General features: G+C 31.4%; 4 protein-coding genes across 9 annotated transcripts; 2 read left to right on the top strand and 2 right to left on the bottom strand.

Annotated features, from left to right (window-relative positions):
- Nucleotides 1–14: 14 nt before the first annotated feature.
- On the bottom strand, nucleotides 15–1245 carry Bm5635 (Uncharacterized protein; the record flags this gene model as incomplete). 4 transcript variants are annotated; one of them, XM_001900079.2, is made up of 4 exons in its annotated part: nucleotides 15–195; nucleotides 523–671; nucleotides 919–1031; nucleotides 1171–1210. In XM_001900079.2, the coding sequence occupies 4 exons, from the start codon at nucleotides 1208–1210 to the stop codon at nucleotides 15–17; spliced, it is 483 nt and encodes a 160-aa protein (XP_001900114.1). The 4 variants fall into 4 exon arrangements, with proteins under 4 accessions (XP_001900114.1, XP_042934948.1, XP_042934947.1 ...); XM_043079015.1 differs by having other exon boundaries at nucleotides 184–205; XM_043079014.1 differs by lacking the exon at nucleotides 919–1031 and having other exon boundaries at nucleotides 1099–1245.
- A 529-nt stretch (nucleotides 1246–1774) lies between these two features.
- On the top strand, nucleotides 1775–3619 carry Bm14024 (Uncharacterized protein; the record flags this gene model as incomplete). Its single annotated transcript, XM_001900080.2, has 5 exons — nucleotides 1775–1981; nucleotides 2167–2268; nucleotides 2481–2656; nucleotides 3239–3425; nucleotides 3530–3619. The coding sequence occupies 5 exons, from the start codon at nucleotides 1775–1777 to the stop codon at nucleotides 3617–3619; spliced, it is 762 nt and encodes a 253-aa protein (XP_001900115.1).
- A 1161-nt stretch (nucleotides 3620–4780) lies between these two features.
- Nucleotides 4781–17549, top strand: Bma-mix-1 (Uncharacterized protein; the record flags this gene model as incomplete). Of its 2 annotated transcripts, none has more annotated exons than XM_043079012.1 (26): nucleotides 4781–4960; nucleotides 5252–5401; nucleotides 6070–6162; nucleotides 6480–6590; nucleotides 6812–6949; nucleotides 7155–7295; nucleotides 7504–7653; nucleotides 7882–8071; nucleotides 8276–8330; nucleotides 8587–8707; nucleotides 9015–9133; nucleotides 9323–9461; nucleotides 11606–11752; nucleotides 11893–12015; nucleotides 12629–12710; nucleotides 12877–12978; nucleotides 13897–14048; nucleotides 14422–14532; nucleotides 14870–14976; nucleotides 15107–15233; nucleotides 15486–15680; nucleotides 15785–15985; nucleotides 16192–16317; nucleotides 16510–16657; nucleotides 16905–17059; nucleotides 17355–17549. In XM_043079012.1, the coding sequence occupies 26 exons, from the start codon at nucleotides 4781–4783 to the stop codon at nucleotides 17547–17549; spliced, it is 3558 nt and encodes a 1185-aa protein (XP_042934946.1). The 2 variants fall into 2 exon arrangements, with proteins under 2 accessions (XP_042934946.1, XP_001900116.1); XM_001900081.2 differs by having other exon boundaries at nucleotides 6070–6231.
- Nucleotides 17550–20862: 3313 nt separating this feature from the next.
- Nucleotides 20863–23448, bottom strand: Bma-marc-3 (Uncharacterized protein; the record flags this gene model as incomplete). Of its 2 annotated transcripts, none has more annotated exons than XM_043079010.1 (7): nucleotides 20863–21095; nucleotides 21226–21319; nucleotides 21519–21611; nucleotides 21895–22001; nucleotides 22137–22330; nucleotides 22851–22952; nucleotides 23324–23448. In XM_043079010.1, 7 exons carry the CDS (start codon nucleotides 23446–23448, stop codon nucleotides 20863–20865), a joined length of 948 nt encoding a protein of 315 aa, XP_042934944.1. The 2 variants fall into 2 exon arrangements, with proteins under 2 accessions (XP_042934944.1, XP_042934945.1); XM_043079011.1 differs by having other exon boundaries at nucleotides 21051–21095; nucleotides 21526–21611.
- Nucleotides 23449–24753: the final 1305 nt, after the last annotated feature.

Raw genomic sequence — 24753 nt, 5'->3', positions numbered from 1 at the left:
AAACAAACGCACTGTCATAGCAAACGAAATGCCTGAAAGCATAATGCAGCCATTAACACCCACACAGGCAAGAAAACAATGCCATATGAAGACTGAACTGCCACCTGCCCATCTTCTAAGTCACCGTTCACTTTGTAACATAACAAAGCTTCAAATATCCCGATCATAACAAGTCTTAACCAGCTAAATGCATGCCTGAAATTGTCTAAATATTTCATAAATTTGTCCAAAAAAAATACTTCATAAACACAGACGAGCTATTTTGTATCTACCTAGACAGAATCATTTTTGGAAATACCAGCAGTTAGAAAATTTCTGTTTTTCGAATAAGTATAAATGAAACAAATTTTTTCATTTAAACTAACTACAGCGATTTCAGGATTGATTCTAATTAAGGCAAGATTTCTTCTGCGTAATGGTATCACACATCTTGCCAAGAAACTATCAAGATATCTGACCTATATGCTTACGGAAAAGGGGTCGGTTGCAGGAGAATTAAAAAACAAGTGGGATAAAAAGTACTTCAAAATAGGATCTTTGCACTGTTTCTCCTCTACAATTGCTCGTATGAGGACGATAAACAGGAAATACAAATTGAGTGCGGTGGCGATAAACAATGGTGTAAACACATGCCAATAGGTCAGACTCGAATATATCTCAATTTTCATCACCTGCAAATTATAAACACGTTGAAATACGCGACACAACTTATCGTAGCATTAAAGAAAAATACCAGCAAAAGACAGTAAATCTAGTTGTCAACATTATTTGCACTGTTACAATCTTCGTTCCTTCCTTTCACTTTCAAATATGTAGGCCACAGATTACTTTCAAAGCATTTTGCAGGGATTCGTAATTGAATTATAATTTGATTTTTTTTCACACGGAATGAAATAAAGAATAGTGGAAGGTACTTACAATAAGAACGGAAAAGGTGAGTAGTCCAACAGCATGGAGCCAAATTTCGAAAATCGTAATACCCGTCCACCGGATACACTCACTTACAGAAATCATAAAAGCTTTTCTTGCTTCTGCAATGGTACTATCCTAGTGGCAGCACTGACAGTAATATGTATTGAGGGAAAGAACTAAACATACGCTTAGATAGGTGGAAGAATTGTCAGGTGAAAAGGGAACAGTAACTCTGTGAGGAACTTTCAGACCACTAACGTCTTGGAAATCCGAGAGATGGTATTGAGTACTGCAACATCCAGTAGTTCGGGCGACGACATCAAAACGCTGCATGAAGCACTCCAGAAGAAATTCCTGTGCGAGTTGCGATAACTGGCACAAGGGAGCAGGGCAAGAATGGTGACGGAAAGAAAGACAGAGAGAGAGAAAGAGGGGGAGAGAGGAAGAAACACTTAGGACTTCAAATTCAATTTTGTCACTTTCAAGTGAGAAATAGATGTTCAGTTGTATAGAAAGAGTGGTGTTATCGTATTGTGACTGTGTGAACCCGCATGTAACGGACTTTGTCCTGTGGTACATTCATTGAGAGCTTCCTTGATTTTCCACTATTGTACAAGATTGTTTACATTAAATATGACCTCATTTATTTCCCTTTGTTAGAGGTTTTTTCTCGTAAAGTATTTAAATGTGAAATGTCTTCAACAGCTTGTTTCTCTTCTTGTTTCTGATCAAAATAGGTAGTGTTTTCATCAGTTTGAAATTATTAGAATAACTGCTTGACACAGGTATTATATGACAAACTTTTTAAAATTAAGTTTTCAAATTCAAGTCACATTGTCATGTGTTTAGTATTACAAAAACAATGCGAGCATTGGTAGCTGTTAAAAGAGTGATCGATTATGCGATAAAAATAAGAGTAAAACCTGACAAAACAGGTGTGATCAAAGAAAATGTGCAGCATTCGATGAATCCTTTCGACGAGATTGCCTTAGAAGAAGCGGTTCGCTTGAAAGAAAAGCAAATTCTTAAAGAAGTTGTAGCTGTATCACTTGGACCTTTCAAATCACAGGTTTATTTAAAATCAAGAAGTTTTTCCCTTCTGATTTCTGAGAGATGTTTCCTTTTTTTCTTATTTTTTCATTTAATTAGCATTGTTTAATAGTGAACCATTTGATGGCGCCATGTGGCTATGGAAAATAATTGATCCTACATAGTTTTCTTGAATTTCGAATAAGTCCTTAGAAAACATTTCAGGAAACGCTGCGCACGGCATTAGCGAAAGGTGCGGATAGAGCCATACATGTTGAGGTGGAAGAAGTCATGGCTGAAAAGATTGAACCGTTGCTTGCTGCCAAAGTTAATAATTTGCAATTGCGAAAGAGAGAAAAACGAAGGCAAATTATGTGAACAAAGGGTCCCAGAGATCTTAGGATTAAATTAATGAGGCAATTATAAAACTTTCTGGAAGGAATATTGAGGAAGAGATAAGGAAGAAATTCATCAGTGGAAGCTTGAAGCTTAATCAAAAGCTTATCAGATCAAGTCGGTAATTACTAATTCCGATTCAGATACTAAAAAGAATAGCTGAAGCTGAAAAACCAGATCTTATATTCCTTGGGAAGCAAGCAATCGACGATGATTGCGGACAGACAGCTCAGCTTCTTGCTGGTCTATTAAATTGGCCTCAAGCGATGTATGCTAGCGTAATTGAACAAGAAAGTGATAAGACATTCATTGTTACACGGTAAGTCGGTATTTTTTATCTTAGCATAATAGCAAAGCTTACTTTTAACTTCCTAAACCACTTATGTTTAAAGATTCAAATTTTTGTCGTATGTGTGCAGTCATTGTGCAGGAACTGGTAAAGTTCTTTTGGTTATTTGGTTTTTGTTTATAATATATAATTTGTTATTACTACCATCCTCATTTCAAGGTAACTAAATTTTCGTTGGATATTAAAATAAGCATTGAATATACCTCCAGAGAGAAACCCACATTTTTTAGTATTTGTCGTGGTATCATACAAACGGTAACATATATAACATATTTGTTACTCCTTTTGGACTTAATTTTGTGAGTAGATTTTAAAATAAAGTGATATTAAGCAACCAAAACAACTTTAAGTAATCATTCAAATTTATTCTAAAGAATGATGTGCCCCGTAGTAATGGTGGATCGACATTGGCAGTAATCACCAATTACAGATGAGCCAACTTGACTCTAGAGCATCGCATTCAAAGCTAGGACATTTCTTTCCAGTTTTCCTCTATGAATTTCTATATTATATTAAATTATCAATAATCTAATGTTGATTAAAATATTTCAGAGAAGTAGATGGAGGTCGAGAGTCGATACGAATCAAGATACCAGCTGTGATAAGTGCTGATCTAAGGTTGAACGAACCCAGATATGCTACACTACCAAATATCATGAAAGCAAAAAATAAACTTTTAGAAAAGAAAAAACCTTCCGATTATGGGATTGAGATTGCTCAACAAACACAGATTCTTGAGGTGTTTTATTTTCCTTTATTATAAAAGTTTCGTTGCTGTTTAAAGGCTTGTGTCATCTTTTTGTTGTTAACTAAAATCATTTTATATACGGATTTCTATTTTAGGTTATGGAACCTCTAGTACGAAAATCTGGTGGTTTCGTTAAAGATATACCATCACTTATTGTGAAACTGAAGGAGGTGGGCGTTGTGTGATTTCCGCGAGTATATATATATACATATATTTATTTATTTACTTATATTTATATATGTAAAAGTTTATGTCTTTGTGCCTCTGATGTATCGTTACACTATTCTAGAGCTATTTTATTGCATCTTATAATTGTTGAAGAAGTTTCGCTTAAACTCCAATTATAATTGTTTGTTGTACGAACAGAGAAAGGAAAAGAATATTTTTTGTCCGCTTACATACATCGGATGAACCGTGCATGGAACGATGGTTTCTTCAAAGTGCTTGCTGTTGCATTTCACATAGTAATTTGTGATTATTATTAGTATCCTGAAGAGTTCATACGATACAAAAAAAAAAAAATTATTCTTATTTGCACGCATTATTAATTTATTTGCTTGCTATCGATTGGAGCCATTTTTGATATTTCTTCAATTCCTTGCACATTTTATGAATTAAGTAAGTGCTGAAGAAAGTCTTTTATCAACAGTTCATATTATCAGTTAACTTGCGAAATGTAAACGCGAGGCTCATACTTATCAGATAAACGGGAAGTGAATTCCAAGAAAAGAACGATCAAAGGAATGTAAAGCAAGGAATATATATACCTGATAAGATGGTAACTGATGTGAAGACTATGAATATCATGAGTCAGTGAGTATGTTCGGCCAGGAAAATGTCAAAGTATGAAAGTGGTGGAAGGAAGTGCTTTAAAAAGTTTCTTAATTATTAGTGCAATAGTTGACTTATACGTAACGATTTTTTTTTTTAGATGTTCTCTGCTTTCATTGTGAGTGAGGAAAACAAAATTAACATTATGGGTAGTTGAATCAAAACTTCATGAAGTGTGCGTCTCACAGAACAGATTAGTCCTGCACCTTCTTGTTAACAAGCACAACTGATGGACGGTATTTAACGATTGCATACGGCTGAATGGAGGAAAGAGCGCGAATACTATCCTTGTTTTGGTGTGCTTACTGGTTATTGGTTCTGTAAGTAGATGGTGCAGAGTTCAAGACGTAGAAGTTGGCTAGAAGAAGTTGAGAATAGGCGGTGGGATATGTAGATTGGAAGAGAATAAAAGAAAATTGAAGAAGCATAGAAGTGATGTAAATGAAGATGTGGAGAAGGAAGATAAAACAACTGAATAAAGATAGAAGCGATATATTTGTTTAAAAACAGTTGTAATGACTGCAGGAATGCGCATAAAACGAATCGAAATAGATGGCTTCAAATCATATGCCCAGCGACAGATTATTGATGGCTTCGATGCACAATTTAATGCAATCACAGGTTTAAACGGTTCAGGCAAATCAAATATCCTCGATGCTATTTGTTTCGTCCTTGGTATTTCTAATTTGAGTCAGGTAATGAAAAAAAAGGCAAAGTTTGCAAATTTCCTTCCGGAATAGGCATGTAATTAACACTAAACGATAATGTTAGAGGCAAGCTATTAAAAGTTAGAAATCCGTCTATAATGTTTACTTTCTGTTTGGTGTGGAAATGAATTTGATGAAATTTTTGCAAAAACCCGTGAGTAACCTATTAATTTATGCGATTAATGCACAAAAAATTGGTAACACTTATTTTCGGCATTTAAGTTATGTGTTTTAATGCATAATCGAAGATTAGCAATTAAAACGAATGTATTGCTGCAGGTTCGTGCTGCGCAGCTTTCGGATCTCGTTTATAAACAGGGCCAAGCTGGTATTAGTAAGGCTACAGTAACAATTACATTTGATAACACAGACACCTCTAATCGACCCGTTGGCTTTGATAAATATGATGAAATTATTGTTCGACGACAAGTTCGTTTCAGAAAATGTTTAAACTCAATTTTAAATCTTAATTCTAACATGGTATACAAACTTTTAACTCTTTGTCGATGAGAGGGTGAACATCGATCCCTTTGTAATATTGCATCTAAATTTGCGGGGCAGTAGAAAAAGAACCAGAAATTTCCTAATATTTGCAACTTCATCATCATATTATTAATAAGAGTTATTAATAATATAATTCTAATGATAAAATATTTGATGCGTCTTTTGTGAATATTTAATGAATCAGAGATCGATTTCTATTTCTGCTATTTAAAATATCGAAGTATCAAAAGGATAAAGATTAAATGGATCTATTCAGAAGAGACATGAAATTTTAAGAATAAAAATAATTTGATATATATAGCTTGCTTGCAGCAATAAATCCTGATTCGACTTATTTCATTACCTTTAGATAATTTAAGCCATGATATTCTTTGCTTTCAAGTCTATCTTAAAATCCGAATATAAGCTCATAGTATTGTGTTATCTTGCATTTGAAAAATGATTCGAGCTATACTGTTCTATTATTATTTTCTCTTCAATTCTGACTAGCAATGACTTTTGTGAGTCATAGAAAGTAAAAACCTAGTGACCATAATTAGTGGCTATAAATTATATTCGGTTTTTTTTCTTGATTAAAGACATTCATATTGCAGATAGTAATAAATGGTCGAAATACATACACCATCAATGGAGCTGCAGCAACAAATAGCAGAGTTGCAGATATGTTTCGGACAGTTGGTTTGAATGTAAATAATCCACATTTCTTAATTATGCAAGGACGTATTACAAAGGTCCTGAATATGAAACCAATGGAGGTTCGGAAGGATTATTAGTTTCATTTAATTTTAGAAACATTGAAAAATAATCTGACTATTCTTTTCTTCAGTTCTGATTAGCAGTGACCTTTATAAGCCATGGGAAATAAAAATCTTGATCTTCAATATCTAGAATTGAAGCAAAAGATTTGGGAGTTTCTTATCTTGCATACATGTGTAAGAAGATTGATTATATTGATTGCATTTAATTAGCAGATCGATGTAATCATTACAGAATCTATTTTTAGATCGTTGGAATGATCGAAGAAGCGGCTGGAACACGAATGTATGAAGCAAAAAAGCAAAGCGCTGTACGTACAATAGAAAAAAAAGAAGGCAAAATGGCTGAAATAAAACAGGTGTTTTTTTGAATTCTAAGTTCGTTTTTTTTTTAACGTTCTATATAAGCTATGAGCCATTTTATTTAGATGCTTCCAGGCATCATAAAAAATTCACATTCATTGCTGAAAAATGCGATTAGTTGATATACATTCTATACCAGCATTGTATTTCATTTCAGTTCATTATATCCATTAGACTATTGTTTTTCGAAATATCTTAAAGATAGTTTGGTTTCTAGCTGATGGAAGAAGACATCCTTCCACAAGTAGAGAAATTGAAACGAGACCGAAGTAATTTCCTTGAATATCAGAAAATTGGCAGGGAGTTGGAAGCACTTCAACGAAAGCTTATCGCATTTGATTTCATGAGCTCATTGGTTGGTGCATATGTTTTACTGAAAAAAAAAAATCGAAATTTAGTTGAGGAATGAAGGAAGTAGTTCAACAAGATATGTACAGAGGAGTCCCATTCTTTAAACATTTTTTAAAAAAAAAAATTTTTTTTTGTTGTTTACCTCTGCAGTGTTTTTAAAAAAACAATTTTTTTTTCTTATTTATCTTTGCATGTTATATTATTTCTAGACTCACAGCCATACGTTACAAGACGATATAACTAGCGTGAAAGATCGAATTCGCGAAGTAGACAAGGACATTTATGACGCGAAAGAAGAATTGGATCGGAAAGAACTCCGACTTAAAGAACTTGAAGATAATAAGAATAATGTAGGAGTTTTTTCTTTAAGTTAAAAAAGCTCGAAGAGGAAACAAAAAAATAAAAGCTCGAAGTTCATAGAAAGAAAGATGTGTTTATCAATTCTTTATTAAATCCATAAATATTTATTTTGGTTTGAGGTATTTTCAACACTTGAGAAGAGCCAATTTTTGAGTTACTTAAGTAAATGGCTTTGTCTTAATATTTGTCTCTTTATAGAAAACGGGATGGGAAAGGAAGGAAATTGAAAATCGTATTAAAAATGCTATGGCAGCATTAACAGCAGCAGAAGCAGGTCGTGATGCTATGCTTGATAAAGAGAAAGAAACGAGAACAGCTATTGACCGCAAAACTAAAAGCATTCAGTCGGTTAGAATTTTCGATAAAGCAAATGTAAAAAAGTCTTTTGGTTTTGGAAATGTTTTGTTCAAATGATGATGTGATAAGTTTGTGATAAGTTAATGGATGATGATGTGATAAGTTTGCAATATTTATGCATTCATCATGCTTTGTTTTGTATAGGATAAGTACAGTGATACGAAGATCTTTTGATCTTTTGACTCCGCCAGCCTTATCAAATGAAAGTTGCTTTTACAGGATAAGAATGAATTAGAAAAGAAATGCCGTGAACTTAAAAAACTTGAAACTGAAATTGGTGGTGAAGAAAAGCGTGGTAAGGAAGCAGAGGAAGCAGTAAAGCGTGCACGGAATAAATTGGAAGCGTTGGCGAAAGGCATGATCACTGATGAAGATGGACACGCCGTTACTTTGGATGCTCAATTAACAGGTCTGCTTCAATGTCCTTGATTTATTTAGGCCATTAGGACTTTTATTCAAGGACTCATTGTTCGATCGTATGTTTTATCTTTTATGCTGTGAGACTGGCTTGTAATTTATCAGAACTACGTAGAATTATCATGCACGATTAAGCGTTAACTTGCTTTAATTGTTGTGAGAATTGACAAATGATAAATCATGGTTTGTTTTACAGCTCAGCGAAGCGCACTAAGTGCGTTGGAAACGAAGATAAAAACAGCTCAAATGAGGTGCATCTTTACAATAGTTGAAGTTCTTTTTCTTTCCTCTTTTTTTCCTTTCTCGAAAGATTGTGCTGCTTTATAAACACTTAAGGTAATAGAAGCTTCATGTTATTCAGTCGCATTAAGCATTACTCGTACCTAATCACTGAGAAGAATATTGTCATTACCAATGCAGTTAGTGTGATCTCCTTTATAAACAGTTTTTTTTTTTTCTATGTAGAACTTAGTTCTAAGAGATATTCATTCATATGCAGATTTCCAGATTGAAACAACTAGAACCATTGTTAGCGAAAAAGAAAGACGAATTAAATGCAATAACCAATCAGGCCGACTCAGAAGAACGCGAACGATCAAATTTGGAGCAGCAAATGCGATCCATAGAGGTTACTGCTAGATGCTTTGTTATTTCAGATTGAAAAATTTTTATTTCCATCATACGTATTAAAGTTTTGATGACCTTGTCATGGTAGCTTTATTTTCTAAGATAAAGTTCGAAAGTTTTCAATATCAAAACTCGAAATTAATAAATCGTAGTAGTAGTAGTTATAATACAATATTAAAGACGTGTCTGACCAGTCACCGTTTTCATGTTTACAGTTCTTTAAGAATATGATATTTTTTTCCTCAAATGAAAACACACATAACTTTTGATACATATGAATCATTGCTCTTGTGTTTTATCGTTTTTAGACTAAATTAAATGGACTAAATTTCAATGAAGAAACTGGACTTCAAATTGCTAACGAACGTCGAACTCTTGCTGCAGAACGCAGTGCTTTGGCCGATGCTGTAATGGATTTTGAGGCTCGGTATTGATGTTTTAAATACTTGTTATTTATTTAGGATCATATTATCTTTTTTTAATAAACATCCAGGATAAACAATTTTTGTTAGACTATTTCTTATTTCCTTCTCCACACAGTCAAAAATGTCAAACGTAAGGTAATTTTTTCATTCAATCCTTATCGTTATTGTTACTTTTTATTTTTATTATCTAGGAATCCATATTTAAAATTCGACTATTCGGATCCGTACCCAAATTTCGATCGTCGTTTAGTTAATGGGATTGTTGCTAAATTGTTCCGAATTCGTGATTTTCGATTTGCAACTGCTTTGGAAGTTGCTGGTGGTGGAGCCGTAAGTTTTGACTTTTTGCAATATAAGATTCAGAATAATATATCTATGAATCTGATTATCTTAATTCTTCTTTAAAAAGTCGTGCTTTCGTTTACCACTCTAGTTAAAAAAAAAAATTTCATCCAGTAGATGCATATATTTCGTTTAATGGATAATAATAAAAAAGAAAGTGGAAATATATGCTAATTTTATAAAATGACAAAGAAAATGGATTTTATAATTATAGGAAAATAAATAATTTCATAAGTTCAGCCCAAACATCAGTTACTCTTTTCCATGGATTCTCTTTATTGAGTATACGTAAATGAACCCTCTGTTATTCTGAGAAAAAAAAATTTTATTTTTTTTTCTGAAAATTTTATGATAAATTTCTCTTGAAGCTTAAGGACATTATAATCTATCTGTAATAACTTCCTACTCAGTAGTGGTTTCTTGCTTAGATTATTTCGAACTATTCCCCTTCAGCTTGCACTTTTTTCTTCAAAGCTTGACAAAAGAGGAAAAAGCAATTTAACACTAGAAAAATGATTTAAATTAATTTCTAAATGTTGAATCGTTTTAAAAATTGAATTGAAGTACTAAGTTTTATAAGAAGCATTAAAAAGTATGTGTTCTTCATTTGCATCCTTGGTAGTGTCCATCCAGATCTGTTGTTTTACAGTTTTGTTCAAGTGCTGTATTTAATTGAAATATTTAAAAGCATTAGATGTTACTGAAATGTTTATTTTGCTGCGGGCAGTGCATGTCTTTCATCTTATGAACTATTATAATAAGACGTAACTGAAGAAAAATACTTGATACACTTATTTTTTATTTTGAAAAATTGAAGACACAAATGGCATATTTATGAGAATATTTTACTCGATTTAGTGGAGCATCTGCACTATCTTTGGAAAAACTTAAAAATCAGTTATGTAATTCTTTTTGTTGTTTTTTGGTTGTTAAGACAAATTAACTTCCTAACAAAGTGTAACATAATTTTGAACAAATCTTGTCAAAATTTTTTTTATAGAGTTCAACTAAACAGTTCATGTAGGTTTGTTTCTTCATTTTATTCTATTTGTTTAAGATGACTGTTTGTTTTAGCTTCTCGAAATTGGTCTTATAACAAACAAATAATTTTGATGTACCAGCCATGAAATGTTTGTTTTTCTTCATTTTTCTTAAAAATTTTACCCTATTTGAAACATTTTAACTTACTTTTTTCTCTAACTTCCTTTTTTCTAGGATTAATCATCAATAGTTTTCATTATTATCATCTTATAGCTACCTCTTAATCAAATGCCGCATGAAAATACTAAATAAACTTAAAACTAATCGCTTGATTCCTGTTTTACTTGTGTTTAAATTATTCGTTTTAAAATATTTTTTCTTGCTGATGATTTTTATCAGAATTGGCTAATGATAATGATCATTTCATCATTTTGCATCTTTAGTAACTTATTAATGTATTCGCTTTTTCTCGTTTTTTTTATGATTAGTTGTTCTGTAAATAAAAAGTGGAATTGACGAGTGTTTAGATGAAGTTGAAAATGAAAGTGAAAAATCGTTTGAGATGATCAGCTATTTTAAAAATGATAAATAAAGCTAGGCAAAACAGAATTATATCAAAACGGAAATATAATAAAAAGAAATTCGTCAGCAGTTCCTTAGCTTACTTTGATGTGTTTATAGATCCTAGCATCAAAAAATCGAATATATTTAAGAAATATGGCTTATGTTTTCAACATTTGAAAAATCTCTAAATATTTCTGCTTAAAATTCTTAAAATCTATCTTTTGCTTGATTGCCAGGATTGCAACCAGCACGGTCAAATAAAAAGAAAACAGAAAGGATCGCAAATAACAGCTGGTGAAAATTACTAAAAGAAGAAAAAACTTGTTTCATTTTTTCAGACTATGAGAATGCTTATCGTTTTGAATATCACCGCTCTTCCTTTCTAAGACTGGAAATTGCAAATAGTTTCCTCTAGAAGAGTCTACTACTATTGTCAAATTTCTTATATTTGCTGAAAATCGTGGAACATATGCTGAGATTTATTATGCAATTTTTTAATTACCTTTCTTGATTCAACTACACTTGAATTTTATTGAAACGCTCTTAGTACTCAGGAAAATTATGAATTGTAACGGAATTCCATTCAGCTGTATAATATCATAGTACGAAATGCAAAAGTTGGCCGGGATTTGTTGAAAAGTGGTAATTTGAGACATCGAGTAACTATTCTGCCTTTGGATAAAATCGAAGGTCGAGCGCTTGACAATCGTAAATTGCAGCGAGCACGGGACTTGGTTAGTGTTACAGATTTTTGTAGAAAAATTTTTTCTCTAGTGTTTACATCGTCTATAGATAGTAGATTCCCATAACTTTTTCTGGTAACTTAATGCTACTTTGTGAGCTTACCATACATTTTCTCATTTTGATTTTCCAGGTTGGCAAGGAAAATGTTTTCATAGCAAAAGATTTAATTGAATATGAACCTGAACTTGAATCAGCCATGCGTCATGTGTTTGGCAATGTCTTCATATGCACAAGTGACAATGATGCAAAAAAGGTTAACTTTATTTGTATAAATGCATAAGTTAAAATCGACTTCGGAATCTTTTTTCTAAAGTTTCATGATTTTTAATATCCTCCAGTACAATTTGTCAAATTTTTTAGTTATGAGAGAAGAAGGGAAAAGATGCAAAGTTGGAGCATTGAATACAGTTATTAAAGATTTCAATGTTTCCTAAAGCTTTTTTTTTTATCTTCGACTTACAAAATCATAACTTTCTAAAATTCTTAACTTTCGTGGCTTGGATATTAAGTTTCATAATAAAGTTGGAAGGCCAGAAATTTTATTTCTTTCCTAGAAAAAAAGAGAAATAGAAATGGAACTTCCAAAAAACTAATGACTAACACATCTAGTCACTATAAACATCCATTCTGTTTGTGATCTTTAAGTTCATGTTCTCCTTACTCTATGATTTCTCTCTAATTTTACTATTCGTGCTAGATCATGTGATAATATAAAGAAAGAATTCTAAATTTCTGAACCTCTATGATTGAATGGACGACACCGTTAAAAATAGATGACTATCGTCAACTGGGTCTGGCATCGTCGTTCAGTACATCTTATCAACTTTGCAAAGAAAGCCTAAACACTCATTTGTTTATGATTTCAGGTAACATTTGATGCTCAGATTAATACAAGATCAGTATCTTTGGCTGGTTGTGATTTCAGTCCTGGTGGTGTGCTCACTGGAGGTTGGTTTGAACATTTCCGAAATAGTTGAATTAAGAAATCGAAGGTTTTTTATATTCGTGGGTTTCAATGCTCCAATCCTGCATCTTTTCATTTATATTGCTTATTTGAATTAATTTTAATACTCCTTCAGAATTAATAGTTGTTTAGTGAAATTGACGATTTCAGGATCTCGTAGTAACAAGTCTGCTCTTTTAACATCTTTGGACGCCACAACAAAAAATATTGAGCGTATCACTGCAATCGACTGTCATTTACATCAATTGGAAGGTATGCACCTTCATTTACTGAGGAAAAATTTATTGGGTTGAGGGAAAAATAATTGTGTTTTCAAATGATTCATTTTAGTTAATTGTAATTGTACTCTGACATTCTTCATTAATTAAAATAACAACCTTGCAATCGTTATATGCTTATCAACGAATGATAAGTTTATTTATTACTTGAACATTGAAAACCATATTTAGAAATTCGACCAGTTTTGAAAGAATTTTAAGCTTGCTCGTATAAAACATCTTTTTCCAGATTTTTCAAGAAGTATTATTCGACTAACAAGTAGCTAGATTAATACAATGAATGAAGCAAGATTTTGTAGTTCAATTTGCTGAACTCCTGAAATGCTAGAAATTGATTTGTTATTACTATTTAGAATAAGAGAAAAAGAAACAGTGATTTATTTGATGACGATTACCTCATTCCTTGAATTCCTCATCAACTTTGTTTTTGATGATGGAAGGTTTTATATTCTATCATTTCCAACTTTTAATAAGACTTCTTCAGAGTTCCTGTTTCTCCGGAAAACTTTAAATCATCATTCGATTGTACTTTCATTGACTTTACTACCATCAGAGTAATGCAAATTTCATCCGCTGTTTTTTGAACGACTTTAAACTCCCATAAAAAATCAGTCGGATTTATTCCTTACCCTGTATTTTTTTTTTTTTTTTTTTTGTTTGAAATAAATATAAAATAGCAATTAACCAATTCTTACAAAAAAAAAAAAAAAAAAAAAGACTAAAATTTTATAATAAAGCTATATTTTTTCGTATATAAAGTGGGAAAGTTCAACGACAAAAAAAACTCACGATTACTTTTGTATCAGCCTAATAATACTTTTGATCTACATTGAATATCGGGGAAGATCTGACCGAAAAATAGCTACCTGTCATTAAGAGGTTAAATTTATAGATCAGTTAAAAATATTGGCACCAATTCGACAGCAGTACATTGAACTTAGTGGCGAACATGGACAGTGTTCTAGACGTCTTCAAGCTATCAAAGATAATATGAAACACAGCGCTGCTCAAATTTTACGAAATGAAATTAATGACATTGAATCGGTATCTTTCTTTGTAATTTTTTTTTGTTGACTTCAGCAGAATTATTTTGCTTTAAGTTGAAGAATTAGTTGATGAAGTAGATTTGATGAACTAAAACCACTGTTGTAGTTATCACTGTTGAACGCTTTTCTGATTTTGAGATTTCTTATTCTTAAAAGCTTATTTTTCTGAATTTTTATTCCATAGTTGCTTTTTAGTAATACTTATTGTCATTATTAGAGAAGCGTATTTTGTTGTGCAGAGAAATAAAATGTGGGAAGAATTGGATAAGAGCTTCAAAAATAGATGGAGAAATAATATAATGATAGTGTAAATGATAAAAAGATATAAGGATGTAAAGATAGCATAAGGTATTAATAAACCTTTTTGTAAGGAAATTCCACAGTATCGAGACACAGTAGAAAATGGCAACGTGGAACGGAGAAAACTAGAAGAGAAGATAACTGTTTTAAATGAGCGGAAAAAAAATGAAAAAATGTTCCAGGTAATCTAATTGTTTTTAAAAATCCTGTATAATTTCTTTGCTCATGAAATTTCTCTTCATAATTGCGAATAAATGAATAATAATAATAATTTCTTTACTCAGAAGGAAGGTTTTAACATTATTGGTGACATAATTGTTCTGATTTATCGTTCATCCTAAATTATTCATAATTATTTTAGTTTTTATTTTTTTCATCAAGTTACTAATTTGAATTATCACTGTACAATCAATTCAGCATTATTTATAGATATGATTTAACTATTTTACGCTATTTATCTGTGTTTTCTTCTGCTCAGTTATTATCAATGTAGTGTTTAGTTCTAGTTCATAATTATAGGAAAAAGAGAAGAAAGAAGCTCAAAAAGATTTAGGTACGGCAGAAAAAGAATTAGCAAGTTTGAAAAGCAGTTTTGAAAAAGCAAGAGTTTCTCTCGAGACGTTGAGGTTGTTATTTTTGCTCTGTTGTAAAAAATTTTTTCTTTTCTTTATGTTTCTTCGTATGTTTTTCTTAACAGCGTTAAAATTTTCTTTGTATTGCCTACCACTGTTGCCATAATCTTTATCCACTATGCAGAGAAGAAATAACTTCATTGCAAAAGACAGTAGCTGAAGACGAAGAGGAATTATCAGTTTTTCTAAAGGAAACTAAACGGGGTGTCGAAGAGATGACTGTTTTGGAAGGGAACGTTGCGAAAGCTAAGGTAAGTTATAGTCTAAAATTGGCAGCTTAATTTTATATAACATCAAATTAATGACTCAAATAAATTCGGTAGTAATATTACGTCTTTTAGGTCATTTCAATTTCAGTAAACTGCCGTTACCTATCAATTCTCTGTTTGGGTATCTTACTGTTACTTCCTTCAGCCGCAAGACGACATAGTCATATTTTTTAAGAGAATGATTTGAAATATTCTATCAAATTTTCAGTTTTCTCCAACCTTCTGAATTTTTAGGAAGAAGCGGAAGAGGCGAAAAAAGAAATGCAGAAGTTCACGGAAAGAATGCGTGAACGTGATGCTTACATACGATCTGTAGTAGAAATGGTGAATGCACTTAAGAAAAGCTTGAAAGAATCTGATCTTAAAAAAGAACAACTACAGAAAGATATCCAGGATATGAAAAAGAATGTAGAAGATTGTTCTAGAAGGGTCTGTTCCATGATTATCATTTTATGTTTAACATTTGAGATCTTCAACTTGTCTTGTTTGGACGTTATTTACATGACTAAATGATTTTGGTTCATAAATTACAGGCAGCTAGACTAGAGAAGCAGCACAGTTGGATTATGGAAGAAAAACACCATTTTGGCCAAGCTGGTACTGCATATGATTTTACCGATTATTCCATCGAAAAGGGTCATAAAGAATTGGAGGACAGGACTACTCGAAAACATGCACTGGAAAGAAGTATCAATGCAAAAGCAATGAATATGTTAGGAACAGCGGAAGAGCAAGTAATTATTAATTTTTTAGTGGATTATTGGAAATAGCTTTTCCCGTATGGGAGTTTTTAGTAAAATTAATGGATGAAGTATTAAAAGTAAAAAGCGAAGAACTAGTGATTTTGGAACAAAATTTCCAATAATTTTCCCAAAGAATCCTAGTTGATATATTGTTCGAAATTGTATTGTTCGAAATTGGTCATATTCTGTGGTTACAGTGTCGACAACTGGAAGCCAAAATGGAGCAGTTGATGAATGATAAAGCGAAATTGCTAGATGCAATTGAAAAATTGGATATCAAAAAGAAAAATGAAATTATTAAAGCTCATGAAAAAGTAAATCGAGTAAGTAAGGATTTTATTGATTTTTTAAATGGATATTTTTTAGAAATGAGGATTTGCTTTGTATCTTTTTGGTAATTCTTTATTTAGAACATAAGTAGTTATAAGGAATTGAGAACCGTGTACTTTTTTGTAATTTACATTCAGTAGGATTTATGGAAATAATTCTTCGCACTAAATTTTTTTCTTTTGTAGGACTTTGGTAACATTTTTTCTACGTTACTGCCTGGTACAAGTGCAAAACTGGAACCTCCTTCAGGTGCCACTTCCGCGTTAGGTGGTTTGGAAGTAAAAGTTGCTTTCAGAAACAAATGGAAAGATTCACTTGGCGAATTGAGTGGTGGTTGGTTTTTTATGTTATTACATGTGCTATTTTTTATATGTTATTATATCACATCTTCTCGTAAATCATTTTTGAAAATTTTACATTTTTCTGGCAGAAATATTTTGTTCATTACTGATAACTGGTTATTTATCCATATATTGAATAATAATAGGTATTCCGAGATGTTGGATGGATTTTGTAAATAATTGTAGCTTGTCGATGCTGAAGCTTAGCTTAGTAATTGTAAGTTAAGTAATTATTTCAGGTCAGCGTTCTTTAGTAGCCTTATCGCTAGTATTAGCGATGTTAAAGTTCAAACCTGCTCCAATTTATATCCTGGATGAAGTTGATGCTGCGCTCGATTTGTCACACACTCAAAATATTGGTGCCATGATCAAAACACATTTCAAAGAATCACAGGTATATCATCAAGCATTTTCGAGGATGCTTGTATAAGACTTTGAAAGTTGGGGAATGGAAAAATAACGAACAGAATAGATTTGTATTTTATTTTTATTTAAAATTTTTTTTTTATTTTAAATTTTCTTGTATTATTTTTGACAAATTTCTTCAAAAATTTTTTGTTTTTTAAGATTGTTTTTCTGATTTCATCTTCAAAAACCTGTTAATTTAGGGCTTTTCTACTCTGCATTCATTCCTCTATTTTTCTAATTCATAATTTTATTCATGACTTTATTTTGTTTTGCGATTTCAGTTTATAATAGTATCGTTAAAAGATGGAATGTTCAACCACGCAAATGTGCTTTTCAAAACCCGATTTATTGATGGCACCTCTACAGTAATTCGTACAGAGAACAAGGATCAGTGGATTATCGATGAGCCGATGGAAATACGTGGTATTGAAAAAGAGAATGATAGTAATATTCCGAGAAAACGAAGAAAAGAATGAGCGTATGCCATTAATCAAAATACTTCTTGCATGTTTTGTTGATCTTCTAACTGTTCATATATCAGAATTTTATTAAGATTTTTCGGGGACTGAAGTCAACTTTATCGTAAATAAGTAAAAGATCCTAGTTTATTAAATTATCACTTCAATATTTTGACAATCACTTAATACTTAGCGGTCTGAAAATTGAGTTTCGGAAAGATGTAGGAAGAAATTTGAATCTATTTAAATTTGGTTGATTAGTTAGATGCTCTAAAGTTATTTTCCAGTTATCTTATAAGCAGATACTCAGAAAAATTATTTTAATGGGAAATTTTGAGGAGCATTTGGAGGTTTGAAAAAAACCTAAGAATAGCAAAACAGTGTTCTGGTTGACCAATGCTCAATTGGCTTCCTAAAAATTCTCATGCACATAGTATTCCTTCTTTAATTTCTAATACAGTTTGGTTTCACCAGTTAGTGCACATCTTTTCACACAAGTAAATAGACTTTTATTCAGATAGATCCAAGGAGAGACATTGGAAAAGTTGCCGGAGCAAAAGGCTGAAATAAGGAATTATTTTTCAACTCGTTTTTATTAATTGGAATGAAAATTTGTGAATCGCGAATATCTGATAAAAAGTCGTTTCTTATTTGATATGATATTTTGAAGTCTAGAATGGTGGTCATTGTCCAAAACTTGGGTTTGAAAATAAATTAAATGATTTCATACAAATTTACGCAAATAACTTGCTGAATATGACATGTCTTCTAAACCATTAATCTTTTATGGATTACTTATAATGTAGAAGATGTGAAACGTTACGTGTTACAGTATAAATAATAGCATGCATCTACTGTATTCATAAATGAAGCAAAGATTCGAAATTTCCTTTAGCACAGAATTTCGTGTACTATACAGTGTGAACAGAGTTGCTTATTTTTCCTTTACATTCCTAATGTAATTTTTTTCATTAGTAAAATTTTGTTTTATTCAGTTTCTGTTGATATGGGCGAAGTCAACTTTCCATTGCTTATTTGCCAATTGAGTTATTGAATCACTGTTGCTAAATTGTACTATGAATATTTAGCTGAAATGTTGTTTATTAGTGTTGTTCTCCGATTCTATCTCTCACATTGCAGTAGCAATGTTTTCTTCATCGTAATTCATTAGTAATTGATGATAATTACATTGTAAAATGCTTTGTTACAGATCAGTAAGTATCCTTCCTGAGTACTGTTCAGTCATATTTTCGAGAGTAATGGCATTCATCATATAGCTGCAATAAATATATAAATGAACAAAGACTAGCAAGACAAATGACATAAAAGTAGAATATAGCACTGATGATCATACTTCCACTGATATTTTTATTGCAAAACTTCCTAATTTCGTCGAGCATTGAATCTGGTGGATGATTGAAGAATTGAGCACTCGTCGTCTTCAAAAAAATTGTACCGCTATGGATCTGTACCACCAATCCATTGAAAACCGATTTTAGCGACAGTCCTTCAACCGTTATTATTTGTTGAATAGAATTATATTCTCATAAATATTGTTGTCAAACTTAGAATGAAGAAAAAAAAAATACAACGAAATTTCCTTTCACTTTTGTTTTCAGAAAAATATATGACCTGATTAATTGTATACTTACGGCAACTTGAAATATTCTATTTTTCTTGTAATTAGTTGCTGAAATTATTTCCCCGGAGATATTTTAAATTTCATTAAAGGTTTTTTTTTTGCTGATATTAATTACGGTTCTCTATTACTTTCCATTTTGCAGCACTTTTCAAGTTTGTAATGTGTTGCTGTTGTATAACTGTTAACTACAATAAATGGTGATAGTTACACTGAGCAACAACATTAGATAATATTTTTCAGTGTCTAGCATTCGAGGAAACCTTAATGGGAAAAAAATAAGCATGGATATTTTGTTCTTTCTGTTTATTTGAGTTAAAAAATCAGAGGCAATTCAGAAATGAACTTTCATCAAATGGTTAATAATTTTGAATTGTTATATGTTTGTAGCCAAAACTTTGCCAAAAGAATTGAGTAGGATGTTCCGGAAAGGAACCGGTTTTAGAAAAATAAGAGCTCATAAGTGATGCAAAGCCAAATGGATGTTTCATTTCACCGCTTCTTATCTTCCAAAACAAAATAGGTAATTTGGATTAATTTCTCTCATAACAGAAAAAAGAATAATAAAACTTTATTACACAGTCATAGTTACAATCGCTATTACCGCTCGATTTGAGCACGTCAGCTGGTAGTTGTTTTATTTCTTTTTTCAAAATTTCCAGATGACCATATTTTGTCATTCTCAACTCCAGTTTTTTATACTCTTTACCCACATCTAACAGATATTCATTTTCAGGAAATTTGACATTTGAATTTTGGATTAGGATGATGATGTAATTCTTTTGCAAGTGTTTCAACTGATAAGACCTCACAAAATTCATCAAATAAAAACAGCAAAATACAGCAAATAAAAACTGATAGAAAAAATATTTCGCATCTAATAGAAAACAGCAAAATGTGCAAATCAATAAAGCAGAAAATTTGATTCCCATTTTCGGAAATTTAATGAAGCTATAATATCGTATTCATCTTGAGTGGACTCTTCAGCAGAAATCAAATATTGCCAAACTTACTGCAATTTTAATGCCTTTTTATCGATTTTGTATTTGCAATCTAAATACAATTAGCGACAAAGAGAAATGACAGTCTTGGATTAGTGGATTATCAGAAAAGACCATTCTTTGATTGTACCTAGTCCACCACCTCCTCCAAATGGTTTCAAATTAATATCTAATGTGTTGTTAAGTTACCTTTATTTATTTCTATACCTTGTTAAGTTATCAGAAATCGCGCAACCTCTTTGCAGTATTTCTTGTAATAATGTGGTGGCTAGCTATCGCTTCATTTTCCACTTCTGAATTTCCAGTCTGTTGTTTACACGTTGAAATTTATGTTGAATTTAATTTAACTGCTTTATTATATAATTACATATCCCAGGAATTTTTAAAAGAGATTTTGTAAGATTCGAATTTATTTACTAACCAAAAAACCATGGAAAAGATAATGGAACAAAAAGAACTTTTATCAATATTAAACATGTATTTGCATAAAATGCATAAGTTTGGTATCATACTACTTGTTAAGTAAGTAAAATATATTTAGCAATCAATAAGAAAAAGAAAAATCCAATTCTGGAAAGCTTGCAGTAATATAAACTAGAGGAAAGTGGTCCAGAAGAATTCTGAGTAAACAAATAAAAAGATAGCAATTATATATGTATACATGTGCAGGTGTATCATTCTTCTCTGATTTTCATGCTACTGCATTGTTAAAACTCGTGAAGTGAGAATTCACGGAAGGATATTCGAATATTTGAGGGGATGCGAATGCCTTTTCATTAGCTACAGGTGTCGAGGCCATCGTGTGTTGGCATGAATCGATTACAGGAATTTCACCATCTTTGGGATGTAGATGGTGTACAAAATCATCATAATTCATATTTAACGCATTACTTGATACAACAGAGATCGCAGAATTGGAATTATCTGAAAAAAAATTGTGGCATTAGAATTATATGGATAACACTGTGCAAAGAAGATAGAATATTTGTAGAAATGAAGCAAACTGACTTATTCTTAATATTTTGGGATCAGTTTCAATCCAATTAAAATTTACCTGAATTTGCATTACTGGCAGATGAAACACCCAAATTCTTCCTGCATAAGTCGCGTAGAATGGAGTGCAAATCAAAGCACAATAGCAAGCGCATCTGGAGTAAATAACGCTTTTGAAATGAAATTTTTTTTTGCTTAGGATTTACTAACGAAAATCAATCAGAAAATAAATTTATTGCCAATTTGATAAATAATGCGAATGAATAGCAAAATCTGCAATTAATATGTTTAATAGCAAAGAATCCATTGACTTTTGACCCTCCAAACTTTCTCAATCAAGCTGTCAAAATTTACCGCGTACATTCGAGGTTTTGCTCTTTGTCGCCTAACTCTATCAATAGTTTTCCATGAATTACACGTTGATTCCTGATCCACTACCAATACTTCCTACAAAACTTGAAATTTTGATAAGTTTTGAATTCCATTTCCGAAATATTTCCCGAAGTTTAGCGTTCAATAAAAAGTGTCCCAAATTTAATTCTACGCCTCATATTGATTGCTTCGTTACGCAGAAATATAGGATAAATCCTGGTTGTTTTTTTTTAACTCTAAATAAACTTGAAATTTTGATAAATAATGACATAAATCATTTGAATCGTTCAAATCAATAAATCGTAAATCGAATCTCATAGGTAGTGATAGTAGTAATACTAGAAAATCATGAACTTACTTCATTTAATAGACGCCAATCGAGATAAGTCTTGATATGAAATATAATAATGGTAATTAGCCATATAAAGTATACTACAGATAATGAAACTGATAGGATCAACAAGCCTACGAGTAATGTTGAGTAATATATAAGTAATAGTGAATGTGTAAGTAATGTCAGTCGGATGTCTATCTGTGTCTGTTTGACCATTTTTCTTCATCTATCTGTCTAAAAAATTAAACGACTCATAAAAAACAAACTAATCATTTGAAACCCTTTCGAATTATTCCGCAGTCCAAAGCCTTTTGTTTGTGTCGCTAACGATAAGCAAAGTATGATACAACAGATAACGATCGACGTAAAAAAGACAAAGCAAATAATATCGATAATCAAATTACGACGCTGTAAATAAGAATCTGTGCTTCCCATAAATTCACAAAATGTGCGATATCGTCTGTAACAGTCAGAAATTTTGCTGATTTCAAATATTTTAATTGAAATAAGCTGAAATTCTACAATAAAATTAATTGATCTTTCCCTAGTTTCAGAAATTTAAATTAATGAGATTTTGAAGCTAAAAACAGTTACAATACTAGAAATAATGTACGCATGATAATAGGAAGCGAAATTTTTCAAAATGTCATATTGACGCAGAGACAATTTATCTATCAACAAACTTGTCTATTAATATTACATTCATTTTCTGAAATTATTTCTTAAAGAGATGAATGTAATTGTATGCTATGTAGAAAACAAATCGCACTGATTTAAAATTGTGTGGAGAATTTGGAATTTCATCCCTTATAATTCTTTCTTAAGACACTTTACAAATATCGAATCAGTGAAGATCTGAATAAATAAGACTGAAAAATCAAAAAATTAAGAGTAATTTGAGGTTTAATTTGAATTTTGCTGTTGCTCGAAATGCAAATTACAGCAAAAGTCCAGAAAGCAAAAATTAGATGATCAAATACCTTGCAGTCTGATAAGTAAAATGACAAATTTCGCATACACTTCTATTGGATGACGCAAGCCAGCGTTCCAAGCAACTCCGATGACACAAGCCTATCGTTCCTCTATATGGTAATTTATTAATGTGATTTTTAGTTTGGAAAGAAGGATTTATTAGAATATTCTAAGGATCACTGCTAAACTTCGACAGAATTAAAAGATCTGATCAAGTGACTGTAATCAGGAAAATCAAATTATCGATATCGCATCACAGCTCACTATGATGCTTAATCTAACTAATTCTTTTTTTTTCCTTTTATTTTAAAGTATTTAGAATTATTTGATGTTTGTTAAACGAGCAAACGGAAGGACTGATGGAAATATAAATCTGTTGCATTTGTAAAATATAGAAAAGCACCGATATATAGGAATTAAATATCAATAATGATGAATAGGAGACTGCAGAAGAAAATAATAGCATCGAGAATTTATTTACCTGCAGAAGCAAGGCGATATTAGCGGTTCATGAGCGGCTGATTTGTCGTCATGTGCAATCGATTGTTCTCCACTACGACAAATTCGACATATTGCAGACGATTGCGATATGTTAAAAGACTCCATATTAATGCTCAACCTAAAATTCGACAATAACAATAAGCTTCAAATTCCTTTTGAAATTTCGAGAAATGCATAAACAATTTTGGAATGAAACAACAATGGATATTGATTAGTCTTTGGATAACATAACGTCGTAATTTTCAAATCTTATTTCTACCTAAAAACGGCACTCTCATTCAGCACTAATATTGATGTTTGTAAATATATTTCTCTGTGCTCATCTTGCAATGATCCCTGACCCCGCTTAAATTTGTAATTTGCCAATATCTCTTTTCAAGTAATCCGTATTTAAGAGAATGGTCTTCTTTCATTACATCTTTTTGGGGATGTTTTTTATTTCTAATTGCTGATTCTGTGACTCTGAGATATAAACTGTTGTCGCATCAAAACTTAATCACAGTCTATTGGCAAAAAGATAAGGTGCGGAACTGTTGCAATAGCGCCTAGATTCTTAAATCTTTATTGTTCATTTCATACAAACATTGTTGCAACAGAACTTTTCTAAAAGCATTATGCACTTAAAATCATTCAAATTTAAAACTCTACTATATATTGTGGAGATATTGAAGCACTATTCACTGAAAATTTTGTGCAAAACTTTATTATTTTATCTTCTTCTGCAAGCAAAATAAAATTTTACTTAAAAAGTTTGTCTCCTGTAAAAAATGATTAAACAGAGTGAATAAAAAATCACATTTGTCCATTTTTTCTTTTTTGTCACGTTTGTTCGCTCTCTTCTTGTGATTTTCCAATCTAGCAATAACACTGAGAAACATTTTTTATGTGTCACCGATACATATATTGTTCTTATTTCTTTTTTCTTCTGTGTCGATTTCAGCTTTCAAATATTTGTTACCTCCTATTAATTACTAAAAATTCCAGTGACGTTTCCTTACTAATACAGAAATTTATGATTGACTTCCTTGACTGTTGTTAATCAAATCATAATACACTCTCGTTTCTTTGTACAAATGTCGAAAGCAGCAAATCAGCTTGAATAATTCTCTCAAAATCTCAATATTTTATCCTACTTTATTATTCCAGGCCTTCGAATATTCTCGCACTTTTCGTGCAAGACACTGTATCAACGTAACGAAGTCGTATTAATTTTCAATTCATTCAAATTCTTGGAACATCTTATCTATAAATACTTCTGATGATCTTGTCGATTTTTATAGATGATATTATTCAAAGTCATCATTGAAGTAGAGCTTCAATGTCCTTTGTTCTTCTATTCTAAATATTTTAGTTGATTTGTTTTAATTGGAGTATTTTGCATTGTTTAATGAAAACACTGACAAATAAAAG

Source organism: Brugia malayi, assembly GCF_000002995.4.
Source record: "Brugia malayi strain FR3 genome assembly, contig: Bm_v4_Chr2_contig_001, whole genome shotgun sequence".
NCBI classification, from domain to species: Eukaryota; Metazoa; Nematoda; class Chromadorea; order Rhabditida; family Onchocercidae; genus Brugia; species Brugia malayi.
The sequence above is the reverse complement of the archived record's forward strand: the minus strand, read 5'-3'. Positions and strand labels throughout refer to the sequence as shown.